General features: G+C 45.4%; 2 protein-coding genes across 3 annotated transcripts in view; one reads left to right on the top strand and one right to left on the bottom strand.

Annotated features, from left to right (window-relative positions):
- Positions 1 to 15,483, top strand: part of LOC123762736 (uncharacterized) — a 197,803-nt gene that overhangs the window by 52,656 nt on the left and 129,664 nt on the right. The gene's annotated exons all lie outside the window — the stretch shown is intronic.
- The window catches only part of LOC123762735 (uncharacterized), a 51,713-nt gene that overhangs the window by 6,134 nt on the left and 30,096 nt on the right, over positions 1 to 15,483 (bottom strand). The window contains exon 2 of the mRNA XM_045749465.2: positions 4,025 to 4,195. Coding sequence (XP_045605421.2) covers positions 4,025 to 4,195 — 171 coding nt within the window. The remainder of the gene's footprint in view (positions 1 to 4,024; positions 4,196 to 15,483) is intronic.

Below are 15,483 nucleotides of genomic sequence, written 5' to 3'. Positions count from 1 at the left end.
CCGGCACCGAGAATCGAACCTGGGACCACAGGATTACATGTCCAGCGTGCTGTCCACTTAGCCACCAGCCCCCCCCCCCCCCCCCAGTGGCGAGAGGCCTGTACTATTGTACAGATTTACCTGGGGGTCGAGTTTGAGGGCCTCAGTGCATGTTTGTTTGCCCCTGCTCTTCCTCGGTATGTCGGCCTTGCTCAGCTTCACGTGCAGGTTCCTTTCCTTTCAGCTGCCCTGGTAGCTGAGGACTTGCGTGCCTGTAGCCATTTGGCTTCAGTCTTGCTTTTCTTTTCCCTTCTCGAGCTGTCTTCAGACTTGCTTGAAGAGGATGTGGAGGTGCTTGGTGCCAATCCTGGGTCTGATGCGATGGTCTCGACGGCGCGGGCGTCGGCTGCTCTGATGAAGCTATTTGCGCCGATCATGCGGGAGGCGGTGTCTGTTCTTTGCCTCTTGTCTCGCGTACCAGCAGGAGGAGCTCGCTCAGTCTGTGGAAACCACGTGGGCCCCCTGCCTCTTAGGTTTTCTAAGCCTTTTTGTCCTTTGCTGTTTGCAGTATCTGAAAACGGCCTCTTCTAGTTCTTGTCCCATGTCGGACTTGTTGGTTTTCCGGGGAGCCCAAGGGGAGGGGGGGCTTCCCAGAAGGGTTGTGCCAGGGCTTGGGGTTCCTCCCATCATGGTAGGCCAGTGGTGCCAATTTCGGAGCTGGCGTAGCCTTTAGAACCGACGATGTCTGGTTGGCGCGGCGATCGCTCTGCTCATAAGTTGGCTTCTCATAATAGGCGTCAGCCCTTTCGTGGTTCGTCCCATTGACAAGGCGATGGGAGGGGGGAGGTTCGCACTGTTTGCTCACGCCTGGTTTCACGTTTCGTGGGCGTTTCAGGTCGTTTCTTGCGGCCTACAGTGGCGTTGGGCTGGCCCCTCCTCCTTCGGGGGGTTTGGGGCTAGCGATGTAGGCTTCTTCTCCTGCGCTTTGTCCGGTCATCTTAGAGTGGGTTCACTTGGGAGTGATTGAAACAGCCTTATCCCTCAGGTGAGTTTCCTGCCTGTTTCCGGTTCCGAAACAGGACTGCATGGACCTGCGGTTCATTCTGGACTTGTCCCGTCTGAACCCTTGGGTCTATTGCCATTTCTTTTCTGATGACTACTGTCATAGGTCCATCTTCTTTTGGAGCCGGGTGCTTAGATGATGTCCCTGGAGCTTTGGGACGCATACTGGCATGTCCCAATAAATCTGGGGTTCAGGGACTGGCTAGGTTTTGTTGTGGGGCATCAGGCTTACCGCTTTCATTGCCTTCCATTCGGCTTGAATCTGGCACCTCGCATGTTCACAAGCCTTACCCAGGTCATTGTGGCCCGTTTGTGTCTGTTAGGGGTTTGAGTTCTAGCCTACCTCGACGACTGGCTGGTGTGGGGGGCTCCCAGCCAGTCCGCGTGTCTGCTCACCAGGGATTTGGTTCTTTCCCAGCTCGCCAGGTTTGAGTTCCTGGTGAACTGGAGGAAGTCCCATCTGGGTCCCTCTCAGGTTTGGTCTTGGCTGGGTTTACTGCAAAACATAGGAGAGAGAATACCCCTGAGAAGTCATCACTGCCTAACGTTATAATGGAAGGGGACTCCCCTTCCAAACAGTAACACCTCTCCTCTCCCCTCCTCACCATCTACCATATGCCAACGAGAGTCATCAATAAAGGTAAGCTATAACTTTTACATACTATAGTACAAACTATGTTCAGCGGGGCCTCGATTTACGATGGTAATCCGTTTTCAGAGACATATCGTAAGTCAAAATATCGTAAGTTGAAGAGCTTTTTCCCATAAGAAATAAAGGGAATTGAATTAATCTGTTCCCCACCCTCCAAAATATTAACTTACAAATACATTTTATACTGAATACAATTTTTTTCTCTAACTACAATACAGTACATATGTTTATCTTACCTTTATGGAGGACTCTTGATGGCGCATGGAAGATGGTGATGGGGGGGGGGGAGGAGGAGAGGTGTTACTGTTTGGAAGGGAAGTCCCCTTCCATTATAACATCAGGCAGTAATGACTTTTCTGGGATACACTCTCTGGCATGTTTTGCCTGCATACCACTAGGACCAGCTTGTGGCTCACTGCTTGCTTGTCTTACTAAGAATCTGTCTAAAGACATTTGTTTTTCCCTATATTTTAACACTTGTCTGTAGTAAGACATCACATTGTCATTTAAAAGGTTTATGCAATGGCCTGCTACAGCTTTATCTGGGGAAGTTTTTCAACAAAACTTTGCAGTTTTTCCCATACTTCACACATTTTCTTAATGAGGAAGGGACATCCTCTACTGCCTCAACTATTTTCTTAGGTTGAACCTCACCACTGACTTTCGTGGGACCCATGACGTGATATATACTGTAATAATCAGTTTTATGTTCAAAAAGCAAAAAATCACCATAAAAATGGAATTTCTTATATGCGTGATCACTAAGCGGGCAGCTTTAGTAAACTGAGGCAGGTCGGCCTGCGTGACCGGGAACCACGTGCTTGGTTGACCCAAATGTGTACCACCAAATATCGTTAGTCGACGACTATCATAAGTCGAGTCGCATTTTTCGATGAAATTTACATCGTAACTCAAAATTATCGTAAGTCGGGGCAATTGTAAGTCGAGGTGCCACTGTATGTGTATTATGTATGAAGTTAATTTTTTGGGGAGTGTGGAATGGATTAATTCAATTTATATTATTTCTTATGGGAAAATTCGCTTCAAGTTACAAATTTTTCAGTTATGACCCGTCTCTGGGAATGGATTCAATTCGTAAATGAAGGTACCACTGTATGTTGAAATATGTGCTAATATGTGTTCTGGTTAAGAAGCTCTATCTGGTCATTCTCTTTGATTGGAGAAATGTTTGGCTTTGCCACATACAGAGACCATGCAATATTCAAGTTAATATTGAGGGTGCACATTTTAAATAAAATTTTGGGGAGAAAGGGTTGGAGAGACTGTAGTTGCTCATTCAGAGGTTGTCCTCCTCACAGCTTCAGCCTACACTTGGGACATTGCAGAACATCTAGCAGCAGTTTTTGTAATTCTATTCAGTCTCTCACAGCGGGCCGGAAAGATTGAATGGCAGTCTTTATCCCTGGGGTGTGTTAGCTGAAGGACTGAGGGAAACCTGGTCAAAAGTCATAGAAAATCTGGAGGGGTAATACTCAAAGCACAAACAAAAGTAGATTTTGAATTTTTAACACTATACCACCATTATTATCTGTAGTGATTGGTTACACAAGGTCAAAGTCAGTTTTCGTGCATCCACAACAATATATATATACAGTATTGGTAAAGTCCAGAAAATACTAGTGGCCAGACAAATTCTAGCATTTGACAGTGTATGATCTTACACTATTGGAGTTGCTAAGAAGAATACCCTACACTCATACTCCAGCCAAATTAAAATGTCCACTCAAAATATCCTGTGCTCATATAAAAACAGGTCTGGGTCTAGGTGAACTTTATGGATATGAAAGAAGTGCATGGCTGCAATCTTTGTAGATCAGAAACCAAAAGGCATTCTCCGTTGCATACTGTGGTACGGACACATGAACATTTTCAATCTTTGGTTTGCAACTGACATGTGTTAATTCAACATTGAAATCAAGAGACCAACAAGGAAGACACTTGCACTGAAATGTTAAAAATGGTTTCGTGTAGTATACCTTTTCTCTTGGTGGGAGGGACAGAGTACATCTCACTGAGACTGGGAATATGTGATTGGAGAGAAACTCATTTAAAAGTGGGCAACCTTCTAAGATAAAAATCAGTTTGATTTTCTAGGATACCATGTTTCACTGTTGTATTATTAGCCTTTCTCAAGATATGGTTCAGCATGGAGGTAAATGCCTCCCAGATGGCGGATTCCAACTCTTACGAGGGGGTGTCTTTAGTTAAATGCTACATTTATACTTTGTGTGTCCAATTTCTTCACCTTACCAAAATACTATTTTATTTTGATGTAAAGTAAGCTCAATAGCTACTTAACAAATGGGATACCTGGAGAAGAATGTGATGGCCTCCTTAGTGGCGGGATGAGGGTCCGGGTGAAGGGGGCACTCGGGGTAAAGTTGAGAGCAGTCCTTGCCCATCCATCCAGCACGGACGGCAATGAGGGAGTCTCCTAGGGAGTGTGGGGCCACGTCTTCCAACACCCAGCTTACCACCACACTGTGGGAATCACAATATTAATATATCAGAGGTATTATGTTGGCATATGTATATTGAAGGTGTTGGCGCTCGGTAATTGAAACTAAAACTTCTATTTTATTTGTGGAGTAAAAAATATATTTGATAAGCAGAGAACAGGTCACAATAACATTGCTGGAAACGAATAAACCAACCCACATACAGTATATGAAATGACAGCAAGGATGTTTTGGTCCAGACTGGATCTTTATTCAGGAGTGACATGTTTCAACCTGATAAGGTTCCTGGATGGTCCAAAATAATATTACTTTAATTTAATTTTATGTGCATGGGTTGGTTTAATACAGTATATTCAATAACTAGGTGGAAAATCTAAAATATGAATAGTAAATATAATGTATAATAATACAGTATTATGCATTCATATTATAATAATAATAATAATAATAATTTTTATTTAGGTAAAGGTACATACATAAAGAGATTTTACAAAGTTTGTTGGCTTTATAGATAGAGGTAGTACATACAATGCCTAAAGCCACTATTACGCAAAGCGTTTCGGGCAGGAAAAAACACTAATGACTAAAGCTTAAAACTAATGGGTAAAAAGAAAAAAATGCGTTGAGTACAAATAAAAATAGAGGTAAAAGAGGGGGGAACATTGTTGAAAAAGCAGCACAAATACAATTACAAATTATTACAGAAAATTACATTCAAACAGCGTTGATTTGAAAAACAAAAAAAAAACAAAAAACATACATGGGTTGACAATAGAGGGGTAAGGTAGGTTACAGGGAATTTATTAGGTATAGCTTCGTTTTTAACTTAAACTGGTTGAGAGAGGTACAGTCTTTAACATGGTTGGGAAGGTCATTCCACATTCTGGGCCCCTTGATTTGTAGAGCATTTCTGGTTTGATTAAGTCGTACTCTAGGAATATCAAAACTGTATTTATTTCTGGTGTGGTGCTCTGGTGTGTGATTTATAAAATAAATCTGATCTGAATTGAAATATAATTGTGTAAAAATATCACTTTTTAAAATAAAAGGAGTTAAACCAATCTAAGCATGGACACTATACCTATTTAGGATATGGTAGAACAAGGGGACATAATTGTAAGGTGAACGAGTAAGTGAGAGATGTGGGGAAATTGTTGTACCCTGCAAGTACTGTCAGCAAGTGGAACACATTGATGAACACTTTGGTGAAGCTGCCTCCATCCACAACTTTAAGAAAAATATGACTGAAATGCTAATGTTGAGAGAGAGAGAGAGAGAGAGAGGGGAATTAGCATGCCAGGCTTAAGTGGGTACGTATGAGGCAGGGCATAAGTGGGTATGAGACAAGCCATGAGCTAAATTTCAACCCCCCATAGTCACTAATAGGTAAGCACTACAAACCCAACAACAATAACAATAAACAACCACTATACAACCACAGCCACCATAACCACAGCCACCATAACCACAGCCACCATAACCACAGCCACCATAACCACAACCACCATAACCACAGCCACCATAACCACAGCCACCATAACCACAGCCACCATAACCACAGCCACCATAACCACAGCCACCATAACCACAGCCACCATAACCACAGCCACCATAACCACAGCCACCATAACCACAGCCACCATAACCACAGCCACCATAACCACAGCCACCATAACCACAGCCACCATAACCACAGCCACCATAACCACAGCCACCATAACCACAGCCACCATAACCACAGCCACCATAACCACAGCCACCATAACCACAACCACCATAACCACAGCCACCATAACCACAGCCACCATAACCACAGCCACCATAACCACAGCCACCATAACCACAGCCACCATAACCACAGCCACCATAACCACAGCCACCATAACCACAGCCACCATAACCACAGCCACCATAACCACAGCCACCATAACCACAGCCACCATAACCACAACCACCATAACCACAGCCACCATAACCACAGCCACCATAACCACAGCCACCATAACCACAGCCACCATAACCACAGCCACCATAACCACAGCCACCATAACCACAGCCACCATAACCACAACCACCATAACCACAGCCACCATAACCACAGCCACCATAACCACAGCCACCATAACCACAACCACCATAACCACAGCCACCATAACCACAGCCACCATAACCACAGCCACCATAACCACAGCCACCATAACCACAACCACCATAACCACAGCCACCATAACCACAACCACCATAACCACAGCCACCATAACCACAGCCACCATAACCACAACCACCATAACCACAGCCACCATAACCACAGCCACCATAACCACAACCACCATAACCACAGCCACCATAACCACAACCACCATAACCACAGCCACCATAACCACCATAACCACAACTCGTGATGAGCCACTGTTCACCACACCAGCAACAGTTCACCACACCAGCCACAGTTCACCACACCAGCCACTGTTCACCACACCAGCCACAGTTCACCACACCAGCCACAGTTCACCACACCAGCCACAGTTCACCACACCAGCCACTGTTCACCACACCAGCCACAGTTCACCACACCAGCCACAGTTCACCACACCAGCCACAGTTCACCACACCAGCCACAGTTCACCACACCAGCCACAGTTCACCACACCAGCCACAGTTCACCACACCAGCCACAGTTCACCACACCAGCCACAGTTCACCACACCAGCCACAGTTCACCACACCAGCCACAGTTCACCACACCAGCCACAGTTCACCACACCAGCCACAGTTCACCACACCAGCCACAGTTCACCACACCAGCCACAGTTCACCACACCAGCCACAGTTCACCACACCAGCCACAGTTCACCACACCAGCCACTGTTCACACCAGCCACAGTTCACCACACCAGCCACTGTTCACCACACCAGCCACAGTTCACCACACCAGCCACAGTTCACCACACCAGCCACAGTTCACCACACCAGCCACAGTTCACCACACCAGCCACAGTTCACCACACCAGCCACAGTTCACCACACCAGCCACAGTTCACCACACCAGCCACAGTTCACCACACCAGCCACTGTTCACCACACCAGCCACTGTTCACCACACCAGCCACTGTTCACCACACCAGCCACTGTTCACCACACCAGCCACTGTTCACCACACCAGCCACTGTTCACCACACCAGCCACTGTTCACCACACCAGCCACAGTTCACCACACCAGCCACAGTTCACCACACCAGCCACAGTTCACCACACCAGCCACTGTTCACCACACCAGCCACAGTTCACCACACCAGCCACAGTTCACCACACCAGCCACAGTTCACCACACCAGCCACAGTTCACACCAGCCACAGTTCACCACACCAGCCACAGTTCACCACACCAGCCACTGTTCACCACACCAGCCACAGTTCACCACACCAGCCACAGTTCACCACACCAGCCACTGTTCACCACACCAGCCACAGTTCACCACACCAGCCACTGTTCTCCACACCAGCCACAGTTCACCACACCAGCCACTGTTCACCACACCAGCCACTGTTCACCACACCAGCCACTGTTCACCACACCAGCCACTGTTCACCACACCAGCCACAGTTCACCACACCAGCCACTGTTCACCACACCAGCCACTGTTCACCACACCAGCCACTGTTCACCACACCAGCCACTGTTCACCACACCAGCCACTGTTCACCACACCAGCCACTGTTCACCACACCAGCCACTGTTCACCACACCAGCCACTGTTCACCACACCAGCCACTGTTCACCACACCAGCCACTGTTCACCACACCAGCCACTGTTCACCACACCAGCCACTGTTCACCACACCAGCCACAGTTCACCACACCAGCCACTGTTCACCACACCAGCCACTGTTCACCACACCAGCCACAGTTCACCACACCAGCCACTGTTCACCACACCAGCCACTGTTCACCACACCAGCCACAGTTCACCACACCAGCCACTGTTCACCACACCAGCCACTGTTCACCACACCAGCCACTGTTCACCACACCAGCCACTGTTCACCACACCAGCCACAGTTCACCACACCAGCCACAGTTCACCACACCAGCCACTGTTCACCACACCAGCCACAGTTCACACCAGCCACTGTTCACCACACCAGCCACAGTTCACCACACCAGCCACTGTTCACCACACCAGCCACAGTTCACCACACCAGCCACAGTTCACCACACCAGCCACTGTTCACCACACCAGCCACAGTTCACCACACCAGCCACAGTTCACCACACCAGCCACTGTTCACACCAGCCACTGTTCACCACACCAGCCACAGTTCACCACACCAGCCACAGTTCACCACACCAGCCACAGTTCACCACACCAGCCACAGTTCACCACACCAGCCACTGTTCACCACACCAGCCACAGTTCACCACACCAGCCACAGTTCACCACACCAGCCACTGTTCACCACACCAGCCACAGTTCACCACACCAGCCACTGTTCACCATACCAGCCACAGTTCACCACACCAGCCACTGTTCACCACACCAGCCACAGTTCACCACACCAGCCACAGTTCACCACACCAGCCTGTAGTGGCGCCCAAAAATAACCAAATATTGTATAATAATTAAGATACCAATAATAGTATTCCAATATTGTAAGCCGTCCCCATGGTGCAGTGGTAAGACACTCGCCTGCCGTTTCACGAGCACCTTGGCCTGGGTTCGTATCCTAGCCGGGGAGGATTGACTGGGCGCCAATCCTTAACTGTAGCCTCTGTTTACCCAGCAGTGAATGGGCTCCTGTTAAACGATTTGGCGGGTCGTATTCCAGGGAAAATTAGGTTTAAGGACCTGTCCGAAGTGTTTTGCGAGCCATTGGCTGTACAAGACTGTAACAATTATTGTATGTATATATAAATAAATAAATAAATAAAATATTCCAGATGCCTGGAAAGCGGTGTACCAAAATGTGGGTATTAATAACCGTAGATCTGTTTGTTAAATGTGTAAATTTAGAAATCCATGCAGATGTACCTCATGTATTAATAAAAAAAAAATAGGAATCCTGCGAGATGGTAATTTTAGTATGATATGGCGTGTGTGTGTGTCAACCGTCTTTACACACACTGTAACCCTTCATGTAATCTAGGGCAGCTGTATAAATGCAGATATACATAAGTATATTTATCTGTATGTGTAAATTGTGAAAGATGTGGTGCGCTCTCAATACTGTTGATGGCTTACAGTTGCTCTAAGACCATGAAAGATATGGTACTCCTCAATACATTTATTTTGATAGTTTTAAACTGTCACTGTTGTCTTGTAAGGTATTATTTGTTTACGTATTTAGAACCAGTCCCTTTATTACATTTATACGGTCATAAATGTTCTCTGCACATTCTCCTGGTCAGCCTTAAATTGCATACTTGATTTCCAACAGCATTCCATCCTAGACAGTGTCATCACTGGCCAGTCATCTTTTGTTTTCTTGCACATGATGCAGTTATCTTATGTTGTTTAAATGCCATTGTGGCAAGTTCTAGGTGGTTAATGCTCTGCTATCACTTTACTGTGTGGTGTAAGTCACCAGGCTGAGCTTCATGGCTCCTGCTGGCCAACAAGGTTGGTAATATTATTCAGAGAACAAGTCACAATAACGTGGCTGAACAAAATATAACCCAACCTGCACACATTAAATGAACGAATGTCAACATGTTTGGGCCCGTCTTGGACAAGTGCAACTTGATAAAGACTCTGGAAGGGCCAAAATGGTGTTAAATTATTTTTATTTGTGTGGGCTGGATTATATATTTATAATTTATAACGACGTTACTTGTGGCTCAAGAAGTCTCGTGAGTCTCCTCAGCCATTGACAGTGGGTAACCTTCCCGTGATGGTCCTCCCTGATGCTCAGTGTTCAGGTGACGGCTGCTCCCACAACTGGGGTTTGTAGAAGAACAGTGAGTGTGTGAGCGTACACACACTCACCGGTCTTTGTCTGCCCTTAACCACACCTGCACCAACACTCATCATTGCTCTCTCTGCACCCCACCCAACATGTTCCACCTTGGATTTTGTAGTCTGAGTGCTTTGTCTAGTTTAATAACTGTAGGATCCTTAATGATATTGACGTAGGTTTTGCTCATTGTGTGTTTAACGCTTTATCGGCGGTTTTTTGGTGTACTTACCTAATTGTGCTTGCGGGGGTTGAGCTCTGGCTCTTTGGTCCCGCCTCTCAACCGACAGTCAACTGGTGTACAGGTTCCTGAGCCTCTACTGGGCTCCATAATATCTACATTTGAAACTGTGTATGGAGTAGATGGAGTCAGCCTCCACCACATCACTGCCTAATACATTCTGTGTGATTAAGTTGCCGTAATCTCTCATCATAGCTCATACCGCTCAGCTCTGGTACTAGCCAGTTGGTATACCTCTGAACCTTCTTCAATTTAGTTTTGTGCTTGACGAGATACGGACTCCATGCTTGAGCTGCATACTCCAGGATTGGTCTGACATTTGTTGCATACAAGATTCTGAAGGATTCCTAACACACGTTTCTAAAAGCTGTTTTCATGTTGGCCACCTGCTATATGCCGCTAATGACATCCTCTTGATGTGGAATTCAGGGGACAGGTCTGGCGTGATATAAACCCCCAGGTTTTTCTCGCTCTCTGGTTCTTTAAGAATTTCATCTCCCAAATGACACCTTGTATCTGGCCTCCTGCTCCCTACACCTATTTCATTACATTACATTTGCTTGGTTTAAACTCTAACAACCATTTGTTGGACCATTCCTGCAGTTTGTCCCAGTCATCTTGAAGTCTCATGCTGTCCTCCTCTGTTTTAATCCTTCTCATAATTTTGGCGTCGTCAGCAAACATGAGAGGAATGAGTCTATATCCTCTGGGAGATCATTTACGTATATCAGAAACAGGATAGGTCCGAGTACAGAGCCCTGTGGGACTTCACTGGTGACTTCATGCCATTTCTTTCTTAATCTTTGTCACCTAGTCGTAGAATTCTATTAAACCTGTGAGGCAAGATTAACCCTCCCTGAACCCATGTTGGAAGTGTGTCACAAATCCTTTCCCTCCAGATGTGTTACTAGGTTTTTTCTCACGATCTTCTCCTCCACCTTGCATGGTATACAAGTTATACATGATATACATGTATAGTTGTGTGTGTATGCGCACTCACATAATTGTACTCGGCTAATTTTGTTTCTGAGGGTTGAGCTTTGGCTCTTTGGTCCTGCCTCTCAACTGTCAATCAATTGGTGTACAGATTCCTGAACCTGTTGGGCTCTGTCATATCTAAACTTGAAACTGTGTATGGAGTCAGCCTCCACCACATCACTGCCTAATGCATTCCATTTGTTAACCAATGACACTAAAATAGTCCTTTCTAATATGTCTATAGCTCATTTTGGTACTCATTTTCCACCTGTGTCCCTTTGTGTGTGTGTCCCATGTGTTAAAATGTCTTTATCTACCCTATCAACTTTTGTTTAAGAATCTTGTATGTGGTGATCATGTCTTCCATAACTCTCCTGCCTTCTAGCGATTTGAGGTTTAGTTCCCGTAGTCTCTCCTTGTAACTCATACCTTCACTTCGGGTACTAGTCTGGTGGCATGCCTTTGAATCTTCTCCAATTTAGTGGTGTGGTTAATTAGATAAGGACTCCATATTGGAGCTGCATACTCCAGGATTGGTCTGACATGTGGTATACAAGGTTCTAAATAATCCCTTACACAGGTTTCTAAAGGCAGTTCTTATGTTGGCCAATATAATGTCTTATATCTGGTCTGCTCTTTACACCTATCTTCATTACTTTACATTTGCTCGGGTTGATCTCTAATAGCCATTTGTTGAACCATTCCTTCAATTTGTCCAGGTCATCTTGAAGCCTCATGCTGTCTTCCTCTATCTTAATCCTTCTTATAATTTTGGCATCGTCAGCAAACATTGAGAGGAATGAGTCTATGCCCTCTCGGAGATCATTTACATATATCAGAAACAGGATAGGTCTGAGTACAAGACAATTACATTTCACCTTTGTAAACACACATTAATGACACAATGTAAAAGACACCTCGAACACTCTTTATGGTGGACAGATGTAAATCTGTGTATTTGTGTGTGTAGGTTAGATTAGCATTTTAAAAGCACTACAATCACCTTCTGTGGTTGATTGTTCAATAAATCCCTGAACATATGTTTCACCCTGTCCATGGAGAACAGAAGAAAATGTATATATGCCGGTTAGCATTGTAAATGTGTGGCCACGTCAGTGGTAGAAAAAAAGGACCTTGTGGGACTCCACTAGTGACATTCCACCATTCTGAAGTCTCAGTAATTCTCTGATTCCTGTTGCTTAGGTACTCCCTTATCCACTGGAGCAACCTACCAGTTACTCTTGCTTGTTTCTCCAACTTAGTCATTAACCTCTTATGTGGTACTGTGTCAATGGCTTTCTGGCAGTCCAAGAAAATGTAGTATGCCTAACTTCTCTTTTTTGCTTAATCTTTTCACCTAGTTGTAGAATTCTGTTAGACTTGTGAGACAAGATTTGCCATCTTATGTGTTCCTCTGGCGACAACATATAATCCAAAACCATCCCTAGGTTTTGGGTGGTGTTCAACCACCCACCCCAAAATCTCGTTCTTTATTAGAGTTCTTTAATTCCTTTTCCACATAATTTGTAAGTTGTGCATGGTTTATTTTCTCTGATTCCACCTTCCATTACTTGGCATTTATACTACATTGAAATTCATTTGCGACTTGGCACTCCAAGCACCTTCTTTATCTAGATCAGTTTGAAGGTCATTACAGTCGTCTGTGTCTCCCCATCGTCCAAGTGGTTGGGCACCATTCCTTCCCCCGTCCCACCCCCAACTCCTTATCCTGGCCCCCTTCCAAGTGCTATATAGTTGTAATGGCTTGGCACTTTCTGCTGATAATTCCCTCCTATCTTCCCCAGTATCTTAGCATCATCCACAAACTTGTTCATATAATTGTGTATTCGTTCTGGTAGATGGTTTATGTTGACGATGAACATTACTGGTGCAAGAACTGAACCCTGTGGTACTCCGCTAGTAACACTCCTCCAGTCAGATACATTGTTTCTGATTACTGCCCTCATCTGTCTGTCAGTTAGAACATTGGTCATCCATATCACAAGTCTTCCTGTCACTCCTCCAGCATGTTCCAGTTTCCAGAACAGCCTCTTGTGTGGAACTCTATTAAAAGCCTCTTTTAGGTTCAGATAAACACAGTCAAGCCAACCAGCTCTTTCCTGTAGTATCTCTGTGGCTCTATCATAAAATCTAAGCAGAACAAATCCACAAGGGCCGTGACGAGGATTCGAACCTACGTCTGTGAGCATCCCAGACGCTGCCTTAATTGACTGAGCTACGACATGGTTTTGTTCATTGATACATCACGTTATTGTGATTTCTCTGTGTAAAGCTAAGTAGATTTGTTAGACAGGATCTTCCTGTTTGAAAACCATAGTTTCTGTCCGTTATTATGTCATTACTCTCTTGGTGTTCAACCCATTTGACTTTAACTATTGTTTCTAGTGTTTTGACTTCCACGCTTGTTAATGATACGGGTTTATAATTTACAGGCTCCTCTCGACCACCATCTTTATAAACTGGTACTATGTTTGCATTTTTTCATATATCTGCTAAGATTCCTGTGCACAAGGATGCCTGGAATATTAATTGGAGTGGAATGCTGAGCTCAGCTGCACATTCTCGCAGCACCCAAGATGAAACTCCATCAGGTCCAACCGCTTTGACAGCTGAGTGGACAGTGCTCGGGATTCGTAGTCCTGAGGTTCCGGGTTCGATCCCTGGTGGAGGCGGAAACAAATGGGCACAGTTTCTTTCACCCTGGTGCCCCTGTTACCTAGCAGTAAATAGGTACCTGGAAGTTAGACAGCTGGTACGGGATGCTTCTTGGGGGGGGGGTGTAACAAAAAGAAGACCTGGTCGAGGACCGGGCCGCGGGGACGCTAAGCCCCGAAAGCATCTCAAGATAACCTTTATTTCTTCCTGGCCCCTTACCTTACGGGTGTTTTGCAATGTTTTCTGGGCTCAACGTCTCCACGGCCCGGTCTTTGACCAGGCCTCCATGAGTAATTTGTCCACTTCGTCTTGAGATGCCTCTATGTATTCTATGGTGTGCTCTGGAATTGGTAGTTTGTCCGGCTATCTGAAATCCTCATTTTATATAAACACACTTTGGGTCTGTTCATTTAGCATTTTTCATTCTCAGTTGTCCTGTTCCTCGTTCACTGTCTCAGGATTTTATCCTTTACATGCAGCTTCCCTTTAATGAATTTATAAAGAAGGCCTGGATCTGTAATACATTTGTCCGCTCTACCTTACTCAAAGTTCCTTTCTGCTTCTCTCCTCACTACTGTGTAATTGTTTCTTGCTTGTTTGTCTTGGTATGTTTGCAGGTTAGGTTAGGTTAGGCTAGGCTAGGCTAGGCTAGGCTAGGCTAGGCTAGGCCTCTTCCAATATTGAACCCATTTTCTTGTCTTTTCCTCTCTGGCCCTCTCTCAATTTCTAGGGAGTGGTGTTGGTGTGGGTGTGGTGGAGAGCGCTAGTCTTCACTACAGAGCAAGGAGAAGTCCCTGTACTGAGAGAGATGAGGCGCTAAACCAACCAACCTTGGAGGAATTTGAGCTTGCCAGTGATAAGGTCAAAATAAATCTATTGGAGCTGAAAGTGACAAAGGCTGTTGGGCCTGACGGAATCTCACCATGCGTACCAAAAGAGGGTGCAGAAGCACTACATGTGCCGCTCTCTTTGGTGTATAACAGGTCACCGGAAACGGGAGATCTACCAGAGAGTTGGAAGACAGCTAATGTAGTCCCAATATACAAAAAAGGTGACAGGCAAGGGGTACTGAACTATAGCCCAGTGTCCCTAACTTGTATACCATGCAAGGTGATGGAGATCATGAGGAAAAAGCTTGTAGAACATCTATACAGAAGGAACTTTGTAACACACCACCAGCATGGGTTCAGGGATGGTAAATCATTCCTCACAAGTTTAATTGAAAAATTAGACAAGAAAGAGAAGGGTGAGGAGTCTGCATTTTCTTAGACTGACAAAAAGCCTTTGACATAGTACCATAAGAGGGTGGTACAAAAGTTGGAGGAACAGTTAGAAATAACAGGTAAGGTGTTCCAGTGGATAAGTACTTAAACAACAGGAAACGGTGAGGGGGAAGACCTAAGGGGAGCGAGATGTCACCACAAGGCTCTGTTCTCGGTCCTATCCTGTTTCTGCTATACGTAA

This window comes from Procambarus clarkii, chromosome 27 (genome assembly GCF_040958095.1).
Source record: "Procambarus clarkii isolate CNS0578487 chromosome 27, FALCON_Pclarkii_2.0, whole genome shotgun sequence".
Taxonomy (NCBI): Eukaryota; Metazoa; Arthropoda; class Malacostraca; order Decapoda; family Cambaridae; genus Procambarus; species Procambarus clarkii.
Note: the sequence above shows the minus strand (reverse complement) of the source record. Positions and strands in the feature narration are given on the sequence as shown.